The sequence below is a fragment of the Mobula hypostoma genome, chromosome 13, assembly GCF_963921235.1.
Source record: "Mobula hypostoma chromosome 13, sMobHyp1.1, whole genome shotgun sequence".
NCBI classification, from domain to species: domain Eukaryota; kingdom Metazoa; phylum Chordata; class Chondrichthyes; order Myliobatiformes; family Myliobatidae; genus Mobula; species Mobula hypostoma.
The window spans coordinates 80,136,710-80,150,195 of NC_086109.1; the positions used below are offsets into that span (position 1 = coordinate 80,136,710).

General features: G+C 44.0%; 1 protein-coding gene across 1 annotated transcript; it reads right to left on the minus strand.

Annotated features, from left to right (window-relative positions):
- Positions 1 to 3,247: 3,247 nt before the first annotated feature.
- Positions 3,248 to 11,168, minus strand: LOC134355336 (gonadotropin-releasing hormone II receptor-like). The gene is made up of 3 exons (XM_063065097.1): positions 10,662 to 11,168; positions 7,083 to 7,284; positions 3,248 to 3,663 (listed from the first exon to the last, which is right to left on the minus strand). The coding sequence occupies exons 1-3, from the start codon at positions 11,166 to 11,168 to the stop codon at positions 3,248 to 3,250; spliced, it is 1,125 nt and encodes a 374-aa protein (XP_062921167.1).
- Positions 11,169 to 13,486: the final 2,318 nt, after the last annotated feature.

Here is a 13,486-nt window from a genome sequence, read left to right on the forward strand (position 1 = left end):
GTGCATGGTCCCCTACTTGACAGATTACAGATATCATTCATTCACCGGAGAGGCCGCATGCACTGCCGTCGCGCTGCCATCTTCTCCTCTTCCGGTTAAGATCAAAGGTAACCGTAGATGATTCAATACAATTTTAATAGTTACAATAACACTGTAATATTGTTTACTTCAATATTTTGGGTTGACAATACTTCTTTTGAATTATACATCTCCAGTGGGAGATGCCTCTGAATGTTCAAACACCTCTGCTGGGACAAACTAATTGACACAGATATTCCAAAAATTTCCGAAGACAGAGAGGTAGATGCCCAAGGTTAGTATCTGTGGAAGCTGACTCTGAGTGCACAATAGATCAGCTGTTGATTGCAACTATACATGTGACCATGTTTGATATGCCAAGTTACAACGTCAGTCTGGTCTGCCAGCTGGAACCCAGTCACAATGATGCAAATAACTTCGCTACGTTGCCTGGTTTGATGCAGGCCAATTAACAAAACTCCATTTTCTTAACTGTTAGCTGACGTATATGTAAATGGCTCATGGTCACCATTTTGAAAACCATTTCTCTTAGTTTATGCAACACAGACAGTACTGTTTATTTGCAAAGGTGTGCTTTTAGCTTCAATTTTCTGCTAGCAATTTTCAATTCACATTAAGGACTGAAGGCTGGTTCTGGTTTCAATTGATACCTGCTACATTCACATAACTCCAGAATACTCCCTAGCAGTTTCAACCCAAAACGTTGTGACCATCCACTCGTCTCTCTGCAATATAGGTTTGCCCTAAGGCAGTCAATGCTCCATACCCACTGTTTCAGTGCTTGGAGATGGGATCATTATATTCCTTGTGTCCTTAACTAAATGAAATGAATAATGGTAAATAATTTTTTCAATATTCATATGGATTACTAGACAATCATTTATTTAACAAGTTGACATTGACCATTTTATGAGTTATATGCATAAAATATCATTCACAAAGTAACGATCACTGACATTAAAAAGATACATTATTAATACAGACAGCATTCCCAAGCAATTTGCATTGAGGAGACTCCAATGTTATTAATAAAAGGTATTCATGAATCTAATTACTACACATCTTTGATTTCAAAGACACACAGTGAAATAATTGACACAAACACAGCATCTAGAAGCAGTGCTGATATTTCACTTAAGACTGAAAATGGTCCTCATACAAAGAGAAAGTTGCATTCTTGGAGGTGAATGTAGCATCTGTCCTACAGAGAGCAAACAGGAGGGTCAATTATTTTTGTGGTGTTAACACAAGTGAATCTACTCAGCTCACCATTCAACACCATCGTACCCTCAGTACTAATCAACAAGCTCCAAAACCTGGGTCTCCGCACCTCCCTTTGCAGTTGCAACCTTGATTTCCTCATTGGGAGACCACAGTCAGGGCAACTAGGAAACAACATCTCCTCCTCACTGACAATCAACACTGGTGCACCTCAAGGATGTGAACTTAGCCCACTCTACTCTCTCTACACCCACAATTCTGTGGCTAAGCACTGCTCAATCACCATCTATAATTTGCTGATGGCACAACTATTGTTGGCAGAATTTCAGATGGTGATGAGGAGCTGTACAGGAGTGAGACAGACCAATTGGTTGGGGCCTGTTACAACAACAACCTTGCACTCAACGTCAGTAAGACCAAGGAATTGACTGTGGACTTCAGAAAAGGTAAGGTGGGAGAACATACACCAAGGCAGCATTGGTGGAAAGGGTGAACAGTTTCAAGGTCCTGAGCATCAACATCTCTGAAGATTGGGCCCAACGTACTGATGCAATTACAAAGAAGACATGACAGTGGCTAAATTTCATTTGGAGTTTGAGGAGACTGGGTATGTCACTAAAGATCGTACCATGGAGAGCATTCTAATTGGTTGCATCACCAATTGGTATGGAGGGGCCACTGCACAGGATTGGATGAAGCTGCAGAAAATTGTCAACTCAGCCATCTCCATTATTGGCTTCCCAGCATCAAGGATCTCTTCCAAAAGGTGATGCCTCAAAAAGGCTGTATTCAGCACCCAGGACATATCTTCTCATTCCTACTATTAAGAAATAGGTACAGGTTCTGAAGACACTTTACTTTATACTTCATTGTCTCCAAACAATTGATACTAGAATGTACAATCATCACAGCAGTATTGATTCTGTGCTTTGCGCTCCCTGGAGTACAAGTCGATAGTAAATATTAAAAATTTAAATTATAAATCATAAAAAGAAAATAGAAAAGTGAAAGTAAGGTAGTACAAAAAAACCGAGAGGCAGGTCCGGATATTTGGAGGGTACGGCCCAGATCCGGGTCAGGATCCGTTCAGCAGTCTTATCACAGTTGGAAAGAAGCTGTTCCCAAATCTCGCCGTATGTGTCTTCAAGCTCCTGAGCCTTCTCCCGGAGGGAAGAGGGATGAAAAGTGTGTTGGCTGGGTGTGTTGTGTCCTTGATTATCCTGGCAGCACTGCTCCGACAGCGTGCGGTGTAAAGTGAGTCCAAGGACGGAAGGTTGGTTTGTGTGATGTGCTGGGTCGTGTTCACGATCTTCTGCAGCTTCTTCTGGTCTTGGACAGGACAACTTCCATACCAGGTTGTGATGCACCCCAGAAGAATGCTTTCTACGGTGCATCTATAAAAAATAGTGAGAGTTTTAGGGGACAGGCCAAATTTCTTTAGCTTTTTCAGGAAGTAAAGGCGCTGGTGGGCCTTCTTGCTAGTGGACTCTGCTTGGTTGGACTTGGTCAACATTTTAGGTACAGCTTTTTCCCCACTAGGTTTCTGAATGGACAATGAACCCATATACACTACCTCACTATATATCTACTTTTTTTGTGCTCTCTTTTTGCACTACTGATTATATATATTTCTTACTGTAATTTATAACGTTCTTTATTATGAATTGCAATGGTGCAAGAGAGCATATTTCATGAATTATGCCAGTGACATTGATTGTGATTCTGATTGTGATACTGTATTGTTGGTCGAGGGAGGACTGTTGCTAGGAACTCGGCAGAACGCCTGTGCTCTTCTTTGAATTCAACCTTGGGTCGGCTGAGGGTCTGAATCTTCACGTGAGCAAATAATGTAGACAGAGGAACCTTCGTTTAATGTTTCATGGAACTGCTCACCCCAGTGATGTGTCCAGATCTGCGGGAGGGGCTTGATCCCAGCCAATGATGCAACTTGGTAAAAAGAGAAGTTTTATTTTCTGGAGAACTTTATTCAAGAGGCAGAATGAGGGACAATGGAGTCCATCTTAATGTGATCAAGGACCTTATCATTTGTACCAACCGGTGAAGCCTTGACGGTGAGTGGCTTTCCAATGGGTCTTGCTTTGTGCCTGGAAAACCCACTTCGTATCCATCTCCAACAGAACACCATGTCCTTCCTGAAGGAAGGCGTGTAGAACCCATATATCATTGGGTCTGAGCAGGTATGCAGCAGGCCGAACAAAAACAAGAAATGATTGACGTACTCTGGCACCTTCTTCAATATGTCTGGCTTGAACCAGTACCACAGCCCAAGCAGGTAATACGGTGTCCAGCAGATGATGAAAGATACAACTATGACAATGGTCATTTTAAGGGTTTTCATTCGTGCCTTTAACATGTTGTCATTTTGCACCGTTGGTGTTGATGCTGCAAGATAAATCTTACTGTCAATATACACTCAGTTGCCACTTTATTTGGTACACCAGTATGCCACGGTAGCATAACAATAAGAACACAGAACATGTTACATAGAAATCTACAGCACATTACAGGCCCTTTGACCCATAATGTTGTGCTGACCGTGTAACCTACTCTAGAAACTGCCTAGAATTTTCCCATCACATAGCCCTCTATTTTTCTAATGAACCTATCTAAGAGTCTCTTAAAAGTCCCTACCGTATCCACCACCACCACTTGCCAGCAGTGCATTCCATGTGCCCACCACTCTGTGTGGAAAAACTTACTTTTGACATCCCCCCCCCCCCACCCCGTACTTACTTCCAAGCACTTCCAAGCCGGTTGGTACAAATGATAAGGTCCTTGATCACATTAAGATGGACTTAAAACTATGTTCCCTTGTGTTAGCCATTTCAGCCCTGGGAAAAAGCCTCTGGCTATACACATGATCAATGTCTCTCATCGTCTTATACACCTCTATCAGGTCACCTCTCATCCTCTGTCGCTCCAAGGAGAAAAGGCCAAGTTTACTCAACCTATTCTCATAAGGCACGCTCTCCAATCCAGGCAACATCCTTGTAAATCTCCCCTATAGTATCCATATCCTTCCTGTAGTGTAACCAGAGCTGAACACAGGACTCCAAGTGGGGTCTGACCAAGGTCTTATATAGCCGTAACATTATCTCACGGCTCTTGAACTCAATCCCATGGTTGATAAAGGCCAACACACCGTACACCTTCTTAACAACACTGTCAACCCGCACATCAGCTTTGAGTGTCCTATGGACGCGGACCTCAAGTTCTCTCTGATCCTCCACACTGCCAATTAGTGCCACTTTATTGTTACCATTAATATTATATTCTGTCTTCAAATTTGATCTCCCAACATGAACCACTTTGCATTCCTCAGCCCAGTTCTGCATCCTGTCAATGTCCTACTGTAACTTCTGACAACCCTCCAGACTATCCACAACACCCCCAACTTCTGTGTCATCAACAAACTTTCTAACCCACTCTTCTACTTCCTCATCCAGGTCATTTATAAAAGTCACAAAGAGGAGGGGTACTAGAACAGATCCCTGTGGAACACCACTGGTCACTGACCTCCATGCAGAATACAACCACCCACAACCACCCGTTCCCTTCTGTGGGCAAGCCAATTCTGAATCCACAAAGCAAGGTCTCCTTGGATCCCATGCCTTCTTTCTGAATGAGACTTGCATGGGCAACCTTATCAAGTGCCTCACTGGTCCATATAGTCTACATCCGCTGTTCTACCTTCATCAATAGTGCGGCACTATTACACCTTGGGGTTTCAGAGCTCGGAGACTAGTTCCAGCATGCTTTGTAAGGAGTTTGTATGTCCTCACTGTGAACTCATGGGTTTCCTCCGGGTGCTCCAGTTTCCTCCCACAGTCCAAAGACATACTGGTTGGTAGGTTAATTGGTCATTGTAGATTGCCTTGTGATTAGGCTAATAGCAAAATTGGTGGGTTGCTAGGTGATGCGCCTCTTTGGGTCAAAAATACCTGTTCTACGCTGTATCTCCTAATAAAAATAAAATTAATGCAGATATCTAATCAGCCAATCATGTGGCAGCAACTCAGTGCAAAAAGAGAATGCAGATGTGGTCAAGAGGTTCAGTTGTTGTTCAGACCAAACACCAGAATGAGGAAGAAATGTGATCTAAGTGACCTTGACTATGGAATGATTGTTGGTGCCAGACGAGGTGGTTTGAGTATCTCAGAAACTGCTGATCTCCTAGGATTTTCACGCACAACGGAGTGAAAAGCAGAAAACATTCAGTGAGCGTCTGTTCCCTGGGTGAAAAAAAACCTTGTTAATGAGAGAGGTCAGAGGAAAATGGCCAGACTGGTTCAAACTAACAGGTAACTTAAATAAGCACACGTTGCAACAGTACTGTGCAGAAGAGCATCTCTGAATGGACAACATATTGAACCTTGAAGAGGATAGGCTACAGTAGCAGCAGGACACACTCATACACTGTTGATGCTGAAGCAATATCAATTCAATTCATTCTATACTGTACCTAGAATACTAAGATTTTGTTACTTATAATGAGCAATTACTGCCTCTGAGAAGCTAGTCCAATCTGGGTAGAAGGCTTTATACCTCCTTGTTAAAGGTTACTTCTCCTCACTGACTCCACTGCTTTGGTCTTAGATGGTTATTTCACAAAAGGGCGTAAGGTTTTCCACTGGAGTCCCATAGTACCTACCTTTCCCGAAGACCAAACCTTTGGTCTCTGACCTCTCAGTTCCCTTGAGGTATTTTAAATAGGTTTGCAACTTAGTGTTGTGCAACATCAAGGGGATCATAGTGTTGCAGATTGTGTCGAGCCACTGCATCACAGCTCCGTGGCCCGTGTTCAATCTTAACTTCTGGTTCTGTCGTTGCGGAGTTTGCAAGTCTTTCCGCCTGACTGTGTCACCGGGTGCTTTAACCTCCTTCCAACCCCACAGACAAGTTATTGGACACTATAAATCACAGTGTTAGACAGGAATAGAATCTGGGGAGAGTTGATGGGAATATGGAATAAATAATTTGAGACCAGTGCAGAAGGAGGGTGAATTACAGGAAAGGTCTGATTCTGTGCTGTGTCAGTTCAGGACTCTTTGACTGACTCTAACGCCAGCTCATTTGGACGCAAGATCATCTATTCTCCGAACAGAATTTATGATGAACTCATAGATTTAAAGATTAACTTTATTTGTCGCACGTACCAGCAAGCGTATTGTGCTGTTTGCATCAAATCAAATCAAATCAGTGAGGATTGTGTTGGGCAGCCCGCGAGTGTCACCATGCTTTCTAGTGTCAAAACTCTCTAACACAAACCGTACATCTTTGGAATACGGGAAGAACCTGGAGCAGCTGGAAGAAGCCCACGTGGTCACAGGGCGAACGTACATACTCCTTACAGACAGCAGTGGGAATTGAACTTCGATCTTGCAGCTGGCCGCTGTAAAATGTTGTGCTAACTGCCTTGCTGCCATGCAGCCCCCTACAGTGCTGTGCAGCCCATTATGGTATCATGCAGCCCCCACTGCCTCACGGTACTGTGCAGCCCCTCCTATGGTACCATGCAGTGCCAATATGGCACTCTGCAGCTCACCTATGAAACCGTCCAGTCCCACATTCAATGAGATATTACGTTGTCATTTCATATGTAATATACCCTACAGAGAATGGAGAACTACAAGGGATTATGACATCTATCCTTTGAGGAAATTAGGACTTCAGAGAAATTATTAACTCACTGTATAAACATATGTCTATCCTTAGGATTGTTCCTTTGAAAAGTAAAGCTGAGGTGTGCGATAGTTTGGGATACCGAACACTGTACAGTGATAGAAGGAGTCAATCCTCACCTCTGTTCCCCTTCGTCTGCTTGCTTATCTCCCACAGAATTCGGGTGTAGCAGATGATCATGACAGTGAGGGGTGTGATATACAGGGTGATGAAAGTGAACATGTTATAGAAGGTTTCATGCCAGTGCACAGTGAAGCTCCCGTAGGTCACACACTGGGTAAAGTTCACACCGTGGGCATGCCTCACCTGGAAAATGAAGAGCTGGAGAGAAAAAGAGAGCATGTTACTGTTTGTGGGTGCTTATCCCATTGTCAGTACGTTAGCTGTGTAGAATGGTTAAGTGCTGTAGTGAGTGATGTTGGGGAGGCTGCATTTGGAACACTGTGTTCACTTTTGGCCATCTTGCTATAGGAAAGGTGTCATTAAGCTGGAAAGAGCTTTTTTTCGTTCTCTCTTTTTGCACTACTTATTTCATTTAATTTTATATATACAGTACTGTGTAAAAGTCTTCGGCACATATATCCACAACATACACAGAACGCTGGTGGAGCTCAGCAGGCCAGGCAGCACCTACGGAAAGAGTAAACAGTCAATGTTTCCAGACATCCCAGATCTCCTGCATATTAACAGTGGCTCCCTGATACCCGCAAATTATATACAATATCACGGAAATCAATTTTCTTGAGAGCACGAGAGCGACCACGAGAGAGAGCAAGAGCAAGCAAGCGAGAGCGTGAGAGACCACAAGAGAGAGCGAGCGCGAGCAAAAGAGAGAGCGAGAGTGCACCATGGCAGAGTGTTCCAAAAAAAGAAAATACAAAACGTACGTCACCCCAGACTACACTAAAGTGTACCCCTGCCTAATAGGGGTCAAAATAATGACAGCGTTGCTCGCTGCACTGTTTGCAACAGTGACTTTTCTATTGCCCATAGTGGGTTAAGACTGTAAAAGACATGTTGAGGTGAGTTTAACAGGTGTCATTCGTTTACTAGCATAGCTAACGTTATTTAAACTAGCCGGCTAGCTGCTAAGGAGCTACTCTATTGCAGACATCCCACCTCTCCCGGAAGTTCTGGGAATCGCCCGCAAATTGATGGTGCTACCTCCCTGAAATGAGTTTTTGCAGGGTGGGATGTCTGCGTTTCGGGCTGAGACCCTTCAGCAGGACTGGAATGAAGATGAGAAGTTAGAGCAAGAGTGGGAGGAGAGGAGGAAGAAGTACATGAAACCGGGAGAGGAGGCAGGGTGAAGTAAAGAGCTGGGAAACTTATAGGTAATAGAGGCAAAGGGTTGGAGAAGGGGAATCTGATAGGAGATGGTAGAAGACCATGGAAGAAAGGGAAGTGGGAGGAGCACCAGAGGAGGTGATGGGCAGGTAAGGAAACGAGGTGAGAGAGGGTAATGGGAATGGGAATGTAGGGAGAGGGGGTCAATTGCTGGAAGTTTGAGAAATCGATGTTCATGCCATATGGTTGGAGGTTACCCAGACAGAATATAAGGTGTTGCTCCTCCAACCTTAGTGTGGCCTCATTGCGACGTAGAGGAGGCCATGGACTGACATGTCGGAATGGGAAGGAGAATTGAAGTGAGTGGGCACCATGTGATGGAGTGGAGGTGCTCGGCAAAGCAGTCTCCCAGCCTACATACGGTCTCACCGATATATAGGAGGCCACGTCATATACATATACACACACACACACACATACACACACAGCTAGGGTGACTAAGACTTTTGCACAGTACTGTAGTAATTTTATGCTGCACAATGCTCAAATTTCTTGACATATGTGAGTGATGATAAACCTGATTCTGATATGGGTCTCTGTTGTGGACTGAGAGCGCGAAGGGGGCAGGAAGCGGGGAATTATTGTTAGGAAAAGGGGAAGAGAGAGGGGAGGGAGCAGGAAACACCAGAGAGATATTCTGTAACGATCAATAAACCAATTGTTTGGAATCAAATGAATTCGCCTGGTGTCTCAGGGCTGGATATGGCTGCACCTGTGCTAGCCCCTGTCCCTGGCTCTCCTTCTCTGCCAACTGTCCCACACCCCTCCAGCGTCACTCCACCCTTGCCATTCCCACATCATTTGCTCCCACCAGATTCAAAAGGTCACTTTCCACTCCGAGTTGATAAATACAGTACTCTGTAAAAGTCTCAGGCACCCTAGCTATTTATGTATGTATCTAAAACTTTTGCACAATACTGTGTATATCTATTTCTCAATGTAATTTATAGTTTGAAAATTAATCATTACTAATTAATTTTTAAAATTGTGTATTGTGCTGTACTGTTGGTGCACAGCGACAAATTTCACGACATATGCCAATGATATGATATTAAAACTGATTCTGAAAGACTGCTGATGAGATTTACAAGGATGATACAGGAATTGAGGGACTGAGTAATGGAGAAAGATTGAGAAGGTTGGGATTTTACTTACTAGAACATAGAAGAATGAGGGAATGATCTTATTGAGGTGTATAAAACCAGAAGGGCATATATAGGGTTAATGTGCACACTTTTTTCCAGGGTTAAGGAATCAGGAACTAGAGGGCATAGGTTTAAGGTGTGAGGGAAGTGATTTAATAGGAATCTCGGGGGTAACGTTTCCCCCAACAGAGGGTAGTCTATATGTGGAATAAGCTGCCAGAGGAAGTGTTTGAGGCAGATACATTAACACTTAAAAGGTACTGAGACAGGTACATGGATTGAGGTACATTAAAAAGATACATTTAAAAAGGAACATTTAAGAAGAGATATTTAAAAGGTGCTTAGACAGGTGCATTTAAAAAGGTAAAAGACAGGTACATTTAAAACAGGACATTTAAAAAGATACTGTACATTTAAATAGGTAGTTAGACAGGGACATGGATAAGAAAGGTTCAGAGGTCAAATGTGGGTCAAATGTGTCCAATTAGTACTAGCTTAGGTGGGAATTATGAGTGGCATGGACAGCATTATTGGCTCTAACCCAGTCACCTTCAAGGACATCTTCAACAAGCTGTGCCTGAAGAAGGCAGCATCCATCATTAAGGTGCCTCACCATCCAGGACATGCCCTCTTCTCATTATTACCAACAGGGAGGAAGTACAGAAGCTTGAAGACACACACTAAATGTTTTAGGAACACCTTCTTCCCTGCCGCCACCAGATTGCTGAACGGTGATGAACCCTACCTTACTATCTTGCTCTCTTCTTGCACTTACAAAAATTTTTTTTTGTGGTAGCTTTGAGTAGTTCCTTATGCATTGCAATTTTCTGCTGCCACGAACCAACAAATTTCATGACAAATGTCAGTGATTGTAAACCAAATTCTGACCCGTTGTATTGAAAAGCCTACTTCCATGCTGTATGACTCCAAAACATCGAGGGTGGATGGTGTGCTGTTGGAATGGACAGAGTGATTAGGGAGCTTCTGTGAGTGATGCCAGGGTTGTAAGAGTGGGCGATGCCATTGTATATGATGTGTCCCTGTGGAGAGGGAGGAATTCTGTCAAAGATGCTATATTAATATCAGGAAGGGACTGTATAGTAGCTGGTGGCTGTGCTATTTGCAGAGTGTGAATGGTAAAAGTTGCTGTGTATGCAGACTGTAAAGGTCTCAAAGCACATTTGGGCCATCTTCTGGAGGACGTACCTGAGGAGATGCCAATAGTGCACTTGCAATCCATGCCATGGAGAGCATTAACTTGTTCCGGTGACTGGCACTGATAAAGCTGAACGGGTTCAAGATGGCCGAGTGGCGATCCATACTGATCACTACCAGGACGAGAGCGGATGCGTACATGGCGAATAACTTCAGGAAGTTTAGTGCTTTGCAGGCCACGTTCCCTGCGTACCACTGGACGGTTATATTCCAGACGGCATCCAAAGGCATCACTAAGACAGTCACCATTAGGTCTGCAGCAGCGAGGCTCAGGATCAGAATCCTGATGTGGGATTTCCTCTTTCTCCTCATGATGCTGAGCAGGATGGCCGTGTTGCTGAACATGGATACGGTGAAGAAGCAGAAGGTGACGATCACTCGAACCCTGGCGGCCACCGTGAATGCTGGCACGATCCACACTTCAGGGGGAGCTGGACTTGCGTTGGAGCATCTGAACTCTAAAATATGAGCTCGGTCTGATTGATTAGCGAATGCCATCGGATCCCCCACTGTCTGTGGAACAGAGTATAACAGTATCAGAGAAATGTCATCTTTGATGCTCTGGGAAGTGAGCCATTTGTTAAAGGCACATAACTGGATTTCTACCAAAGGTTTGTCACGTAGGCCAGATAAATAGGAAATATTACTTAATTTTACAAACAGCTTATGTTACACTGGAAGGTTAACTGTTTCTCTACCCACACACATACTGACCTGCTTTATGTTTCCCACATTTATTTTATTTCAGATTTCCACCTACTGACATCAGTGATGCTGAGTTCAATTTAGTAATGTAAACGTATGTTAAGAATTCTGGTCTTGTATCTATTGTGTTCTCCTAATGAAAAAGGTTCTAACTAAAAGAAACACAAGAGGTTCTGCAGATGCTGGAAATCCAGAGTAACACATGCAACATGCTGGAGGAACTCAGCAGGTCAGGCAGTATCCATGGAAATGAATAAACAGTCAACATTTCAGGCTGAGACCCTTCATCAGGACTTGATGAGGTCCTGATGAAGGGTCTCCACCCAAAATGTTGACCTCTTATTCCTTTCCATAAATGCTGCTGTAGCGTGGATGAAATCACTGGAGAGACAGAGTTACTGGTAGATACAAAGCAGCTTCTTTATTCGACACAACAAGGTACAGCAGGCATCATACAGATGGAGACGCTTTCCGTAGAAAGGTCTGCTAGCCCAATGTGGGCTCGATATTTATATGCTAAACACAAAAGGCAATCGCTACTTACAAAGTTATAGAGAATGCATAGACAATGCTTTCTTTTGAAGCTACACACAAAACATCACAGCTTCTGACTTCATCCTTTCCTCCTGACGCCAACATGTCTGGTTTGGTACTCACAGGCTTTAGGAGTGCAAGTTAAATCCACAATACATTTATTTGGTATTTTACGTGCTAACATAGAGGACAATTAATATTATAAAGTATATATAATACAGTCTTCGAAACTGCCTGTAAACTTCACACTTCCATCCACAGCATTTGGCTAGTATCCCAGTTTTCGCAGCTTTTAGGAAATGCATTGCTGTGAACGCAATCCACAGACTTTGTCAAAGAACAGAAGACTGGTGGCCAGAGTCATTTAAGTGTAAATGATCACCTACCCAAAAACTCGCTCTAACAGTCCCTCCTCTTGGCCCTCCTGGACAAAAAAATTAAATTTGTACCAGGAAAGGCCAACCTAGGAGGATCTGCTCAAATAGGGCAGCAGAAACGCCCTGTCTCGAAATTCCCCTCAATTTTATGTACCTCGATATCTATCCTAGCATTCCCTAATCGCTACCTACCAAATGTTAAGCAGAGACGCTGTTCCAAGTCTTTAGGAATGCGGCTCCTTTCGTATGCCTGTTGGCTCTTTCCCTGCAGGCCGACTGCAGCTTAATCATATTCCTTTGTCTTCAGCCCTTCATCCTCTGGTTGCTGAAACTCTCCTTCATGGAGCACCCACGGGCCTTCTCATCGATGTACAGGAAGGGGTTGGGGTGGCCTCTTTGTAAATGTCTGCAAGGACCTCTCCCTGGTGGCACCCCCTTCTGAACTGTCCAGTCGATCACTGGCCCAACTGCTGAAAAGGGCCCAGCTCCTCAGACTGGGGGCGACTGCTTTCAGATGCCGTGTGCAGTCTGAAATGCCATTGAAGTGGTGGAACTTGCCGTCTCTGCTTTAACTCAAAAATCCCTCCCTGTCTATTTCCAAATAAATTTCTATGCTATGCTATAAAATTAATCATCTACCTTCAGCAACCAGCCTCCTTTACAGAGTACCATCATCATCACACTGTAGCAGGCTATTCCAACAAGCTCTCAGTGTCTTCTGCCACGTTCTCGGCGTTTTCAGCCCTTGCGTTTTCTCTGGGTATGTTTTCATCAGCTGTGGTCAGGTCTGGCATGTCCGGCTGGTGTTCCTCTCTTAGGTTCTCTGTAATTACATGGTTACTGGGTACACTTGATCCCCCACTCTGTCTGTAGGATCAACAAGAGGGTGAGTCGTATGCTTTAACCTGAGTCCAGTGTTTCCACTGGCTGCCTTGCCGAATCTGTACACAGATACACGTATCATTGTCTGTGGTCCTATCCACCTGGGGGAAAACCCTGGCCTTTCTGGCAGCACCGTCACCATAACTTGGTTGTGGAAGGACTATCCCCTTTCCCTCTGGCTCTTTCTGATCGGCGATTCACTGCTGTTGTTCCGCTCGGTCCTTCAACACTTTAAGTTGGTTACACAAAGGTCTTTCACATATTGGGTCATTCTATTCCTGTAAGCCCCAGGCTCCCCGCAACCCGTAATTACTCTAT

Coding starts and splice junctions, on each gene's coding strand:
- LOC134355336 (XM_063065097.1), bottom strand. CDS start 11,168: ATGGCATTCGCTAATCAATCAGACCGAGCTCATATTTTAGAGTTCAGA. Junction 7,285..10,661: donor CACTATTGGCATCTCCTCAG/GTACGTCCTCCA, acceptor TTTTCTCTCCAG/CTCTTCATTTTCCAGGTGAG. Junction 3,664..7,082: donor GCAGACGAAGGGGAACAGAG/GTGAGGATTGAC, acceptor TTTATCTTGCAG/CATCAACACCAACGGTGCAA.